This window comes from Primulina tabacum, chromosome 8 (assembly GCF_025594145.1).
Source record: "Primulina tabacum isolate GXHZ01 chromosome 8, ASM2559414v2, whole genome shotgun sequence".
Classification (NCBI taxonomy): Eukaryota; Viridiplantae; Streptophyta; class Magnoliopsida; order Lamiales; family Gesneriaceae; genus Primulina; species Primulina tabacum.
The window spans coordinates 28426857-28442912 of NC_134557.1; the positions used below are offsets into that span (position 1 = coordinate 28426857).

Sequence of the window (16056 nt, forward strand, 5' to 3'; positions counted from 1 at the left end):
ACATGCCCACCAGCTTCCGCTTGGTTCGTCCCCGAACCACACCGTACTAAGAGAGGTCGGCTCTGATACCACTTGTAACGCCCCAGATTCGACGACTGTCCTCACTGTATCAAGACGAGTCTTTCCATCGTGCTTATGTCCTCTCACTCACACGCACCCTGGGAAACTTCCCAGGAGGTCACCCATCCCAAAATTGCCCCAAGTCAAGCACGCTTAACTTGGAGTTATGTGATAAGCTACCGAAAAGAAGATGCACCTTCGTGATATGAGTAGTACAAATCAAATCTTTTAAGCCCTCTTCAACTGTACAGTCCATTACATTGAACAGTCTCGGAATCCCTCTCATTCCCGTGTGGGTTCGGTTCATTCATGTTCCCTTCAGCTAGAAGCCTGCCAGGAGCCGCTCATTGTCCGTGCAACTGATGGCACCGGCGATCACCCCCCGCCCTCTTCAGCCCCGGGCCTCACACTTAATGGGACATTTTGGTGTGGCTAAAACTTTAAGTGCATTGCATGAACATTTCTATTGGCCACACATGAAACGTGACGTTGAGGGTGTTTGTGATAAGTGCATTACTTGCCACAACTATGATTAAAATCAAATCGCGCCCTCAATTCACTGACGAACAAAGAATCGTTGTTGTCCCGATCTTTTGAATCAAGTGTGTGTGTTGTGATTTTCACCTCTAAACTATGAAAAGTCTAGCAACGAATAATCACGAGATAAACAACCGAGATTATAACGAACCTTCGAAGAACAAGTCGACGACAATCCGCACAAGCACGATCGACAAACGCCACAAAGTTAAAAACTTTGATAAGTTTGATTTTTGAATAACAAAGCGAAGCTTTGAAAAGTTTGAGAGAAAACTCTAAACTTTGATAAAATATCCAATAATGAATCTGAAAAGTTCTCCAAAATTTTGTGCAACATATGTTTATATCAAAAGATAACAAAAAAAATCTAGTTGCCATAATAATTAAAACTCTAACTAGGAAACTAGGATTCTTCCCGAAACTGACTCGCGCTCGGGCGGTAGAATATTACCGCTCGAGCGCCAAGGCTTCTGTACTACTCGCGCTCGGACAGTAAGTATGGCGCTCGGGCGGTAATATTTGACCGCTCGGGCGCCGATGCTGCTGGACTCAACTTCATCTATCACTTGAATAATGTTCTTGCGACTTCCAAACTCACTTCCATGCATCAAAAACCCTCCAGCACTTTGCACCTCGCTTGTAAGACCTTCTTCATTGCTCATAAGTCCGTGCAACGCTTCCTTGAACTTCTTCAATCGTCCCCTCGTGATTGGTCCCTCCGGCAACTCCAAAGGGTCCCATGCTTTCCTTGGCGCCTGACCATCCATGTTCGCATCAAATTTTTCTCTTCAACTCTAATAACTGAGTGTCCAGCTGTTGTTCCTTCAAAATTCGATCAAATAAGGTTGAGTGGAGAACTAGTGCAGATAATCGAGCAACTGTACCTGAAGATACCAAATTGATCTCATTTCTTTGCAAATCAAACAACAAAGGTTTAGAAATCATGGAACCCAATAATGAACTTGATTTGCGACTCAAAGCATCCGCAACCACATTAGCTTTACCAGGATGATAGCTAATGGTGCAATCATAATCCTTTACCAATTCCAACCATCTCCGCTGCCGCATATTCAATTCCTTCTGCGAAAATAAATAACTCAAACTTTTGTGATCTGTAAATATTTCACATTTCTCACCATAATGGTAGTGTCGCCAAATCTTTAAAGCAAAAACCACTGCCGCCAACTCCAAGTCATGAGTGGGATAATTTTTCTCGTATTCCTTCAACTGACGAGAAGCATATGCTATCACTTTCCCACGCTGCATCAGTACTGCACCTAACCCCTGCTTTGAAGCATCTGTATATACAACAAAATATTGAGTACCACAAGAAAGTACTAATACAGGGGCAGACGTTAACTTATCTTTCAATGTTTGAAATGCTCATTGACACTCAATGGTCCATTCGAACTTTGTTGCCTTCCTTGTCAAACTCGTTAATGGCAAAGCTATCTTCGAAAAGTCTGCTATGAAACGTCTGTAATATCCTGCCAAACCAAGAAAACTTCTTACCTCTGAAACTGTCTTTGGAATGGACCATTGCTTTTTGGACTCAAGTTTGGATGGATCAACAGATATTCCTTCTTTCGAAACGATGTGGCCCAAATATGCCACCTGCTCCAACCAAAAATCACATTTATTTAACTTGGCATACAATTGCTTATCCCTCAACAGCTGCAACACAATCCTTAAATGCTCACGATGAAGTTCTCGTGTCTTTGAGTAGATCAAGATGTCATCAATGAAAACAATGACAAAAGTATCCAAATACGGCTTAGAGATACGATTCATCAAATCCACAAAAACTGACGGAGCATTGGTTAGCCCAAACGACATCCCCAAAAAGTCATAATGGCCATACCTCGTTCTAAACGCAGTCTTTGGTATGTCCTCCTTTTTCACTTTCAGTTGATTGTAACCGGACCGAAGGTCAATCTTTGAAAATATTGCTGCTCCTTGCGATTGATCAAAGAGATCATCAATACGTGGCAAAGGATATTTGTTCTTCACGGTTACCTTGTTGAGTTCTCGGTAGTCAATACATAATCGCAATGATCCATCTTTCTTCTTTACGAACAAAACTGGAGCTCCCCACGGTGAGGAACTAGGTCGGATAAAACCTTTATCTAATAGCTCCTGCAATTGAGTCTTCAATTCTTTCATTTCAGTAGGAGCCATTCTGTATGGAGCCTTGGAAATTGGAGCTGTACCTGGAATTAAATCAATAACAAACTCCACCTCTCGATCAGGTGGTAATCCAGGCACATCATCAGAAAACACGTCAGGATAATCCTGAACCACATCAATATCCTGTAATTGCAAATTACTTTCCTTTCGCACATCAACCACTGAAGCTAAAAAACCCATACAACCTTTGTGCAACAACTTATTAGCTTGAAGGCAAGAAATAATAGGAATACCAATCAAAAAGCCTAGACCAACAAACACATCACTATCATAGTCATTGACCAAAAACTTCACCGTCTTACCCACACAATCAATGACCGCACGATAAGCAGATAACCAATCCATCCCCAAAATAACATCAAATGCAACCATCGGAATAACAATAAAATCATCAAACAGTAATCTATTACCCACTTGTATGGGACATGCCTTGATAATATTAGTGGCACAAATTTCATCCCCAGAGGGCAACACAATATTGAAGTATAATGGCATAACAGTAGGTTCAACAGATATAGAATGCATAAACACTTCAGACATAAAAGAATGGGTTGCACCAGTGTCAATCAATGTAATTGCTTCTTTGCCGTAGACTAAAATATTACCTGATATCACCGAAGAATCAGGATTAACACTTTCCTTTGTCATAGCAAAAATTCTGCCTTGGAATTTTCCTTTGCCTGAGGAGAGAGGACATTTCAATGCCGTGTGCCCCATCTCCTTGCATCTAAAACATCGTCCACTACCCACCAAACACTCACCCTTGTGTGGCTTTCCACACTTAAGACATACCTGTCGTTCAGTATCAGAAAAAGGTACAGGAGGTTTAGAGCGCTGCTCTATCTTACCCTTACCTTTGTGGCCACCACGAATATTTGCACTTGTACCTTGTCCTCTAGCTTGGAAAGTTTGTCTTCTTAATTGCCTCTCTTTCTCTATCTCTTGCTCATCATGCTCAGCTAGCAAGGCTCTCTCCACGATATCTTGATATGTGACCACCTTGTACACATGAACATCTCTTCGAATCTCTGGTTTCAAACCCCGAAGGAAATGTTCTCCTTTATCCTTATCGTTCTCAGCAATAAAAGGAACAAAAACACATCCTTCCTCAAACTTCAACGTATATTCAGTAACAGACAAAGCATCCTGCCTCAATTCTAGGAATTCCTTCACCTTCTTGGCTTTTACTTCGCTCGAGAAATATTTGGCGTAGAATAAATCTTTAAACTCGTTCCACTTTAATTCTTGAACATTAACTGTCACCTTGGTGGCTTCCCACCAGATACGAGAAGCTTTGACCAACATAAACACAGCACAACTTACCTTTTCTTGGTCAGTGAACTACAAATAATCGAATAAGGCTTCCAACGATTTGATCCATTCAAGAGCCACTAAGGGATCAGGGCCTCCAATAATATCAGGAGGGTTCATACGTCTGAAACGATCATAAACACCTTCAACAGAATTTTCCGTTCTGCCTTGACCTCTTCCTTGGCCACGACCCTGGGTCGTAGTTTGCATGCTCAATAACTGTTGAATTTGTTCGCCATGGACCTTTGCTTGCTCCTTCAATAACTTACTGAATTCATCTACCACTTTTGCAGTCTTATCGGGGGTCCTATCATCCCCTTTAATATTCTTTCTCTTGGGAGGCATATCCTACACAATTGCTCAAGCCATCTTCGCTGTTTCATATTCAATTCTGACTGTGAAAATAAATATTTCAGGCTCTTGTGATCAGAATAGATCTCGAACTTCTCACCATATAGATAATGTCGCCATATCTTCTAAGCGAAGACAATGGCCGCCAATTCAAGATCATGAATTGGGTAACGAGTCTCATGTGGTTTCAGCTGTCTTGAGGCATAAGCAATCACATGTCCTCGCTGCATCATAATACAACCCAATCCTCGATGAGATGCATCACAATAAACCACAAAATCACCAGTACCTGATGGGATAGTCAGTATCGGTGCACTGGTCAGTCTTTTCTTTAATTCAAGAAAACTGGTCTCACATTCTTCAGACCAAACAAATGGAGTATTTTTCTGAGTCAACTGTGTAATCGGCTTGGCAATACTGGAAAAATCTTTAATAAATCGACGATAATATCCTGCCAAACCCATAAAACTACGAATCTCGGGTACTGAAGTCGGTCTCGGCCAAGAAATCACTGCCTTCCTTAACCTTACTGGGATCAACTGATATACCATCTCCGGATATAATATGCCCCAGAAATACAACTTGTCTCAACCAAAACTCGCATTTTGACAGTTTAGCATATAATTTCTCAGCCCTCAGAATTTCCAACACAATTCTTAAATGCTCATCATGCTCAATCATATTCTTCAAATAAATCAAGATATCATCAATGAATATAATAACAAAATCGTCAAGATACCTCTGAAAGACACGGTTCATCAACCCCATAAATACAGCTGGTGCATTCGTCAAACCAAATGGCATGACAATAAATTCATAATATCCATACCTGGTTCTAAATGCGGTCTTTGAGATATCAGAATCTCTGACTCTCAGCTAATGGTATCCAGATCTCAGATCGATCTTGGAATATACAGATAAACCCTGCAACTGATCAAATAAATCATCAATACGAGGCAAAGGATATTTGTTCTTTACCGTAGTCTTGTTCAGTTGCCGGTAGTCGATACAGAGTCTCATCGAACCGTCTTTCTTCCTCACAAACAGTACTGGAGCACCCCAAGGAGACATACTTGGTCTGATATACCCCTTGGATAGTAAATCTTCCAACTGTTCTTTCAACTCAATCGGTGCCATTCTGTACGGAGCCCTCGAAATCGGAACTGTACCTAGCATTAACTCAATGCTGAAATCGATCTCTCGAATCGGAGGTAATCCAGGAATCTCATCTGGGAAGACGTCAGCAAACTCACACACCACTGGCAGGTCTGCCAATGATGGACTCGATTTCAGTAAATCAACTGAATACACAAGGAATCCCTCTGCTCCTTTCTGTAACAATCGAGTCATAGACAATACGGATATCAAAGGAATTCTCGATCTAGAACCCTTACCGTAGAATTTCCACTCATCAGCCATATCTGGTCGGAATCTCACAATCTTGTGGAAACAATCAACAGTCGCTCTGTACTTGGTCAGCATATCAATCCCGATAATACAGTCAAAATCAGACAATCCAAGTACGATGCAATCTAACTCAATCTCATGCCCATCATACTGTAGTATACAATGTTTTACAGAATTCACTCATATTAAACCTGTCCCCAACGGAGAAGAAACAAACACTACAGACGATAATGACTCGATAGGCAAAGCATGACTCAAGGCAAATTTCTCAGAAATAAATGTATGAGAAGCACCAGTATCAATCAATATATAAGAAGAGTAACCAGAAATAAAACAGTTACTTGCAACAACATCATCTGGTGCCTCCTGAGCCTGCTCCTCTATCAAAGCGAATACTCTGGCATGCTTTCTAGGAGGCTGGCTCAATATCTGGCTACATCCGGGCCTCAGCTGTGACTGAGTTGGGGTTGGCTTGGAACGAATGAACAGCGGCGAGTCATCTATCAGTCTGTGCCGCTGATCCAGATGATTCGGCTCCTTGGGATCTTTGGGAACCTCTCTGTGGACACACCCTAGCAAAGTGTCCCGGTTGTTTGCAGACGTTGCAACTACCAGTCACTCCCTGGCATTGCTCGGTCGGATGTCTCCCTCCGCAGGTTCTGCAGTACACTCCAGTATAGCTCTGGCTCTGTCGAGAACCACCCGAGCTAGATGAACATGCTCCCGGTCTTCTTGAATTGCTTTCCTCTAGCTTTCAAGAAGTCCTTCTTTCCACTACTGCTGCTACCACCCTCAAATCTGGGAGGTGGTTGCTGGGGTCTCGGTGCTGGAGGAACATAGGAAGCTCCTTTCTGTCGAATCAGACCAGCTTCTGCTCCTTTGGCTCGGTTCAGGGCATCAGTGAAATTATTCGGTCGCCTTGTGTTCACCAATGTAAAGATCTCGGGGTTCAAACCATTGATGAACTGATCAGCAATAGCTTCTTCATTCTCGGCCACATGTGGAGCAAATCTCAACAAGGTAGAAAACTTGGTCACATATTCCTCAATATTCAGTTGACCCTGCCTCAAGTTTGCAAATTCCGCTCCCTTATCCTTCCTGTACGACACTGGAAAAAATCTCTGATAAAAATCAGTTCAAATAAATTCCAGGTAATAGCTGTACCTCGATGCTCCAAGGCCCCCTTGGTTGTAATCCACCAGTTCTTTGCAACATCATGCAACTGGTGCCCTATCAATTTCACTCTCCGCTCATTAGAGTAGTCCAAAGATTCAAACAGCATTTCAATGTCATCTAACCAGCTTTCACAGTCAACAGAAGTCTATGTTCCTTTCAGGATTGGCGGTTTAAATGACTGAAACCTCTTTAACAGTGTTTCCATCGGTGTTGGTGTCACATCCATTGGAGGATTCGAAGTACTACCCTGTTCTGGTATTCTTCGGGGAGGCATATCTGATTACCAAAAGGATTAGTAACCAAATACAACATATCTGTTTCGGTCTTCCTCTGATCATCTTACTGCTGATCAAGAATTGGTTCTGATTCATTCTCAATAAAACACGTTACCAAATCAAATCAGATAACCAGGTAAACATGCGTTATAAAGCAGTAGAACATGCTAGCAATCAAAAGCAGGAAAGAAACTCAATCTACCCCGCTCACTAGCTCCTATCTCAGTCTAAAGGATCTATCGCTCAGATACCACCTGTTGGGGGGACCCGGACGCTAATCATAATCTTAATCATCATTTGGGACAGTTTAATCACTAATAATAAACAGGGTCTAAATTTTTTTTTTAAAATACAATATGAAATGCGGAACGTAATGGAATTCAATCTAATATACATATCAGTATAAAGGTACAAGTCTTGTACTACATACAATCATTCAACTAAGGTTTAACATCTAAATCTCAAGTGTCTAAACCCTATCTTTAATCAAGTCCGTAGTCTCCACTCTAATCACGATCTGCCTTCATCTCCTCGACCCTGAACCTGTCCCACCTGTTGCCATGCACACATACAAACACGACAACAGCCGGATAACTCCGGTGAGATAAATATCCCGGTATAAACAATGTAAACATGCAGTCATATAAAAGCATATATAAAAGCATGAAACACATATCAATAACATGTATCAACTCTGATACGAATCCTCATACGAATGAAAGGCAAGCACGAATATATAAATCGCACCCTCAATTCAATAACAAACAAGGAACGATTATGTTGTCCCGATCTTTTGAAACAAGTAACGATTTTGTGATATTCACCTCTAAGCGATTATAACTTAGCAACAAATATCAACGATAAAAACAATTGAATTTCAAACGAACCTTCAAAGAACTTGTTTTGACAATCCGTGTGAAGAACAATCGACAAACGCCACAAAGATGCAATCTTTGATAAGTTTGATTTTGATAAACACAAAGCACAAGCTTTGCAAATTGAGAGAAAACTCAAGAACTTTTATCTATCATTCATCATAATTCGTTCATGGTCTGATACACTGAATATATATTTAATAAAGTATGAAAAAGTAGTGTAAAAAGGCTTAATTATGATAACAAGCAAATTTGACACGGAAGTTGACAAAAGACCGCGGGTGCGCTGCAGACTGGACCGCGGGTACGGTGCCGCTTCGGCGAAGTTCGGATGCAAAGGACCGCGGGTGCGGTCCTTTTAGGGCGGGTGCGCTCGCCTTCCGCGGGTGCGCTTTGCCTTCTGACCGCGGGTGCGGTATAGCTTCGGCAATATTCTCTTAAATTTGATTATTATGGACCGCGGGTGCAGTCCCTGAACTGGCGCGGGTGCGCTGTACCTTCGGCAATTGCACTTGAATAACATTCCAAAAACCTCCAATATTATTCCCATGATTCTCAACCTCCTCTAATTTAGACATCCAACTTGTAGGACTTCCTTGATAGCTCATCATGAGTCCTTGAAGTGCATCTTTAAACTTCTTGCTTCATCCCCTCGTTATAGGTCCTTCGGGCAACTCCAACGACTCCCATGCTTTCTTTGGTGCTTGATCAACCACGTTTGCATCATTCTCCCCTTCTTGAAAAGGATTTGTCCTCAAATCTTGATCATCTCCTACATCAAACAACGAAAGATCACTAACATTAAAAGTAGAACTGACATTATACTCACCTGGTAGGTCTAATTTGTAGGCATTGTCGTTGATCTTTTCAAGTACTTGAAATGGTCCATCACCCCTAGGTAAGAGTTTTGAATGTCGCTTTTCTGGAAATCTTTCCTTCCTTAAGTGCAACCACACGCAATCTCCCTGGCAAGCTCATCCAAATTCTTAGAGTACACCAAAATATCATCAATAAAAACAATCAAAAATTCATCTAAATACCTCTGAAAGACACGGTTCATTAGTCCCATGAACACCGCTGGAGCATTCGTTAAACCAAAAGGCATGACAATAAATTCGTAATGTCCATACCTGGTTCGGAAAGCTGTCTTTGGTATATCAATATCTCGTACTCGCAGCTAGTGATATCCAGATCTCAGATCGATCTTGGAATAAATAGATGATCCCTGCAACTGATCAAATAAGTCGTCGATACGAGGCAAAGGATATTTGTTCTTTATCGTTGCCTTGTTCAGCTGTCTGTAATCTATACACAATCTCATAGAACCGTCTTTCTTGCGCACAAATAGCACTGGTGCACCCCAAGGAGATACACTGGGTCTGATATATCCCTTGGCTAGAAGATCTTCTAGTTGTGCTTTCAATTCCTACAACTCTATAGGCGCTATCCTATACGGAGCTCGAGATATAGGAGCGGTACCTGGAATAAGATCAATACTAAAATCTACCTCTCGGGCTGGAGGTAACCCTGGAATCTCGTCAGGAAATACATCTGCAAACTCCCGTACTACTGGCAAATATGCCAATGTCGGGCTCGATTTCAGTAAGTCTACTGAATAAATAAGGAACCCTTCTGCTCCTTGCTGCAACAATCTACTCATAGTCAGAGCAGATACTAAGGGAATCCGAGATCTGGAACCCTTACCATAGAATTTCCACTCCTCTGTCATTTCAGGTCTGAATCTGACAATCTTGTGAAAACAGTCTACGGTGGCTCTGTACTTAGTCAACATGTCAATCCCGACAATACAATCAAAATCAGATAAACCAAGTACAACACATTCTAAATCGATCTCATGCCCTTCAAACTGTAGTACACAATGTCTAACTGAAGTCATAGATATCAGACCACTTCCCAACGGAGAAGAAATGGACACTACAGTAGACAATGACTCTACAGGCAATGCATGTGTCAATGCAAAACGTTCTGATATGAATGTATGTGATGCACCTGTATCTATCAATACATATGCAGGATAACCGCCAAGAAAACAGTTACCTGCAATCACATCGTCTGGTGCATCTTGGGCTTGCTCCTCGGTCAGTGCAAACACCCGAGCTTGTTGTCTGGGAGGTTGGCTCACTGTCTGGCCACCTCTGGCCCTAGGTTGGGACTGTGTAGGCGTGGGCTAGAAGGAATGGAAAGACGAAGCTTGCCTCTCAGGCTGAGTCACTGATGCTGATGACCCTGCACTCTGAAATCTCTGGGCTTCTCTCTGGGGACAAACTCTGGCAAAGTGTCCATGTTGCCTGCTTATATTACATCTGCCCATCACTCCCTGACACTGCTCTGTGGCATGCCGGCCTCCACAAGTAGTGCAATACACACCTGTCACATCTGTACTCTGGCCAGGACCTCTCTGTCGTGACCTACTGGAGCTCGACGAACTGCTCCCTGCTCTCTTGAACTGCTTACCCTTAGCCTTCAAAGAATCTTTCTTCCCACTACTACTAATTCCACTATCAAATCGAGGAGGAGGTGGTGGAAACTGTGTGGCGAACGGTGGCGGTCTCTGACCCTGAACACTATAGGAAGCTCCTCGCTGCCTAATCAAGCCAGCCTCTGCTCCCTTCGCTCGATTCAGCGCCTCAGAAAAAGTGTTGGGTCGCCCCGTGTTCACTAAGGTGAAAATATCCGGATTCAAACCATTTATGAACTGATCGGCAATTGCCTCATCATTCCCTGCTACGTGAGGTGCAAATCGAAGCAAGGACGAGAATTTGGCAACATACTCCTCTATGTTCCATTGCCCCTGTCTCAAGTTGGCAAATTCGGCCCCTTCGTCTTTTCGGTACGACACTGGAAAGAAACGTTGATAAAATTCATCTTTAAAGACTTTCCAAGTAATATCAATACCTCGATGTTCTAAGGCTCGTTTCGCCGTTAGCCACCAACTCTTGGCCACTTCTTGCAATTGATGCCCAACCAGCTTCACTCTACGTTCATCTGTATAGGCAAGTGATTCAAATAACATTTCTATATCATCCAACCAGCTTTCGCAATCCACTGCATTTTCTGTGCCCTTCAAGGTAGGTGGATGGAATGATTGAAATCTCTTCAACAAAGTCTCCATCGGTGTCGCAGTAACGTCCATCTGAGTACCCGACGTACTACCATGTTCCTGCACTTGACCTACAGCTGGTTGTGGTATTCTTCTAGGCGGCATATCTTATTATCAAACAAATTAGGATACTATCTATACAATCTGTCTCAGCCCTCCTCTGATCATATACCTCTGATCCAGAATCGGTTCTGATTCAGTCTTTACAAGTATATGCTGTAAATCAACTCAGATACAATACAACATATAATAGGGAAGGCATTAAATCATGCTAGCACATCAAAAGCAAGGAAGAACACTCGATCTACCCCGCTCATTCTAGTCTATCTCAGTCTACAGAACCTACTGCTCTGATACCACATGTTGTGGGGACCCGGGCTCTAACTCAATTCTTTTTGGGATTAATTGGATCTTTATTCAAAATGTAGGTCAAATTTTCGCTTTTTAACATTAATTCAAATGTAAACACTAAACATAATATCTTTCTTTATTTAATTGCAACACATATAATATACATGTCATGTCTTACTACCAACACATCACTAGGGTTTAATACAAACCATAAACTACGAGTAGTACAAATCTAGTACAACATCACTAGTGATCTTCTGCGCCCGTGATCACCACGCTATGTCCATCTCTCATCTCTGTCGTGACCCTGATCCTGCCCCACCTGTTGTTATGCACACATACAGACATAACAACAGCCGGAAACTCCGGTGAGAACAAATCTCAGTATAAAACATGTATACATGCTGATACGAAATCATAAATCATGCATGAAAACAATAACAATGGCTCCATAGTCTATGAAACCGATCTATCTAAACATGCAACTCAAATCAAATCATGTCCTGACTCGAATCAACTCTACTCTAGGGATCCCGGTGTGAATAAGACGTCACTGTCTGTCACCTACCCTCCCAATCGGGGTAACTGTACGTCTTATTCCTAGACTTCGGTCAAGTCTGTATCGAATGTCTGCAATCGGAGTGAATCCGATCCGAAGCGTCGATACCACCGAACATCTAGTTTGGCAAGTCTGCCAATGACTCTCCTATCTCAAAGGCTTGAATATAAATCTATAAACAAGGCATCATCATATCAAGAGATTTTAATATAAATCTATAAACAAATCACAATCATATCAAAAGATAAACAATAATTCTAGTATGTGATTTTGTTGGGAAACTCAAACTAAATCTCATTTGAGTTGTGTCTTCCCCAAACAAAACATGAATTATACCTTCTTGTCGTGGAATAAATCAAAGTCTCGCAGTAGGGATATCGAACCTGTCAATCCAAATATGAAATGACAATGTTGAGATGCACAATATCAAATCACAACTCAAACTAATACTAGTATAGCTCAATATCAAATCTTAATACAATTCGACTGTATAACGGCATAGTTTCTCGCTACCGGTCCATTCAAATCTCAACATATCTCAACAATCATAATCCTCAACTCATAATCAGCACAATCTATGTGTCATATCTCAAAATCTGCATAAGCTCATGCACATGTAAGCTGGAATTCCATACAAATTGCATACGACATCCAATAACCGATCCGTTTACGATTCTACGACATCTATAATCTCAAGAACATATAATCGCAAACATATCTGAATTTCCTCCACATGTTAACTTCAAAACATGCTGAAAAGATATAGAAAGTATACCCTTTTGGAGCCCTTGTCAAGAGGAACAAGAATCTCAACTTGGATTAAAGTTTGGATATGTAATTCTTTCAAAATCACAACCTTAAAGCATAAGGAGTTGAAGCTTCCCCCCCCCCCCCCCCCCCCCACTCTCTCACGTTTTAAGCTGATGGAAATGGTGAAAGTGAAGACTCAGCACAATTAGATATATATATATGCCATGTGTCTTCATGGAATTCAAAGGTGGATTTCTCGCATGCAGCACCGCGGGTGCGGTCACTCTTTACCGCGGATGCGCTATTCCCACGGCATGCCTTTCATATTCTGAAATTCGACGACCGCGGGTGCGGTACATATAAGACCGCGGGTGCGGTGACATTACCGCGAGTGCGGTGTCATTTCTGTAAATAATTTCCAACTCTCTGTCCATCAACCGCGGGTGCACTCGTTCTTGGACCGCGGTTGCGGTGACCCTACTGTAACATGACTAATTTTCTGTCCATGCACCGCGGGTGCGGTGCTTCTCTAGGCGCGGGTGCGGTCCCTTTCTTCAAGCAACACTTCATCTTTTCATTTTATCCACATACAATCTAGGGCATTACATTTCTCCCCTTCTTAGATATTAGTTCGTCCTCGAACGTGAAATCAATTAATCAAATTATGTACGAACAGCAGTAAAGTCAAAAGCTGAATAAATACTCATATCATGAGAATAACTCGGGATATTTATGTTTCATATCTGCTTCTGTCTCCCAAGTCGCTTCCTCGGTGCCATGACGACTCCACTGGACTTTCAATAGTGGAATAGTCTTCGTTCTGAGCTGTTTTTCTTTCCGATCAAGAATCTGTATCGGTTGTTCAACATAACTCAATGTCTGATCTAGCTCAGCTTCGTCAGGCTGAATGAGATGAGAATAATCTGGCATGTATCTACGCAGCATCGATACATGAAAAACATCATGTATCCCGGATAGAGACGGAGGAAGAGCCAATCGATATGCTCGATCACCAATCTTTTCAAGAATCTCGTATGGACCGATGTATCTAGGAGACAATTTCCCGCGTTTGCCAAATCGGACAACGCCTCTGAAAGGAGAAATCTTCAAGAATACTCTGTCTCCCTGTTCAAATACTAACGGTCTACGTCTGATATTGGCATACTTGGCCTGTCTATCCTGTGCCGTCTTCATTCTTTTCTGAATGATCTTCACCTTCTCAGTCATTTCCCGAATCATATCAGGCCCAAATTCTTGTACTTCAGATATATCATCCCAGTACAACGGAGATCTGCACTTCTTGCCATACAATGCCTCAAACGGTGCCATCTCTATGCTCGTTTGATAGCTGTTGTTGTACGAGAATTCACATAACGGTAGTGAATCTTGCCAACTAGTGCCGAAATCTAGCACTACCGCTCTCAACATGTCCTCTAAAGTCTGGATAGTCCTCTCTAACTGTAGAACCCGTAAATCAGTAGACGTATAAGCCATGCATAATTCTAGATTTTTAAAATTTAGTTGACTTCATCGCATGATTATTTTAAATGCATTTGTTTGAAATTAATTATTTTATTATTTCATTGTAGTGGTTTGATTTTTATCATTTCAGTTATTTCAGTGATGCCGGACTGGAGTTGGAGTTTTGAGATAGAATTTAGGATTTGAGAAATATTTCCAGAAGTTAATTTAGCTAGCAAGTAAGTTAATTTAAGTTAATAAGGAGATTTGGGTATTTATTTATGCAACTTGAGGTGAGTAGAAAATAAGCTCATTTGAGTTACTTAATTAAGGATTTATTCAATAAATTAATTAAGGGATTAGTGAGGCTTTTTAGAGTTATTAATCTAGTAAATAAACAACACCCCACATTCATTTTATTAGTAGATTTCGGCCACCCCTTGGTTACTAGAGGATTCAATTGCCAACTCATCAACTTTGACCATTTCTTTGCATGTAATTAGTAGGATAAATCTAGGATTTTTGGGAGCACCATGTAATTAATTAGTGGACATATCCTAGTCTAGAAACAAGAGAGAATTCGGCCACTTACATTCTAGAACCATCCCACATATCATTTGATAGCAACAACCATTCAAAATTCAAAATTTAGGATACTTAGTCTTGATATGATCCTATTATTGTGCACCCTTCTCCTCACCTTCATAACCATCACTCCCCCTCCACCACCACCGAAAATAAGACCCCTTTTCAGAGGTAAAAGTCGTGAGGCATAGCTAGAAAAAAAAAGAGAGAAAATCGAGAGCCAAGAAAGGTAGAGAAGCAAGCCACTCCGTCTCCTCCGCGCCGTCTCGTCTCTTCTTTTCGTTTCTATTTCAAACGATAATCAAGGCATGTCTAGATTTCTTTCAAACCTCAATCAAGTCATATTATCAATTATTTTTCAGTACATGATCATGTTTTATCATGCAAAAACCGAAATATATCAAAGAATTTTCAGAAAATAATGCATGCAGATTTCGGCCCTTTCATGACAAGCTTCACGTTTTTCTGAGTTTTGTTGTTTCAGGTGATTGGTTCGATTCCAGGCTCCCAAGGCGACATCTATACACGTAATACGATGCATTAGGATCAGATTTGTCCGTTCGTTCAAGCCCCTGGTTGCTGGAAATTCAGAAATGGACAGCAACCTCTCATTTGGTCCATTATGAGTTTCGAAGTTCAGTTTTGATGGCAAGGAGGAAGGATCTGATCTTGGCTGCCCCAAGGGCCTATAGCCATGGTTAAATCACTCCCCTAGCATGTGTAAGACGTGACTAAGTCGCCCTTTTGGTGGCTTGGTCCATGGCTCATCGGTTTTAATAAAAACATCTCAACAGCCCCATGTCCCTTCGGCCCCTTCAAATTTCAGCATATGCATTTCGGTTTTGGGTTGCTTGGTATGGATCTTGGTTGGCCTATGGCCCATAGCCACTGTTCATACCATGCTCTTAGATGTCTAGATCGTGCAATGATCAATCAAATGGCCACTGGAATGACGCAAGACATCGATCAAAGCAAAACACTACACACGCATGCACGTTGGTTCTCGGTTGGAGTTTCGGCTGAGTTATGGTGTGACGCGGATTGTGGCTG

General features: G+C 41.7%; 1 protein-coding gene across 1 annotated transcript; it reads right to left on the bottom strand.

Moving 5' to 3' along the window:
- Positions 1-1980: 1980 nt before the first annotated feature.
- Positions 1981-4089, bottom strand: LOC142554677 (uncharacterized). Its single transcript, XM_075665342.1, has 3 exons — positions 3195-4089; positions 2718-3029; positions 1981-2552 (listed from the first exon to the last, which is right to left on the bottom strand). The coding sequence occupies exons 1-3, from the start codon at positions 4087-4089 to the stop codon at positions 1981-1983; spliced, it is 1779 nt and encodes a 592-aa protein (XP_075521457.1).
- Positions 4090-16056: the final 11967 nt, after the last annotated feature.

What these genes read in the sequence shown, in the direction of transcription:
- LOC142554677 (XM_075665342.1), bottom strand. Translation starts at nt 4,089, where the DNA reads ATGTTGGTCAAAGCTTCTCGTATCTGGTGGGAAGCCACCAAGGTGACA. An exon ending in GGCATGTCCCATACAAGTGG is followed by an intron (nt 3,030 to 3,194) that starts GTAATAGATTAC and finishes TTGTTGGTCTAG; the next exon opens with GCTTTTTGATTGGTATTCCT. An exon ending in GCAGGAGCTATTAGATAAAG is followed by an intron (nt 2,553 to 2,717) that starts GTTTTATCCGAC and finishes ATCAATCGCAAG; the next exon opens with GAGCAGCAATATTTTCAAAG.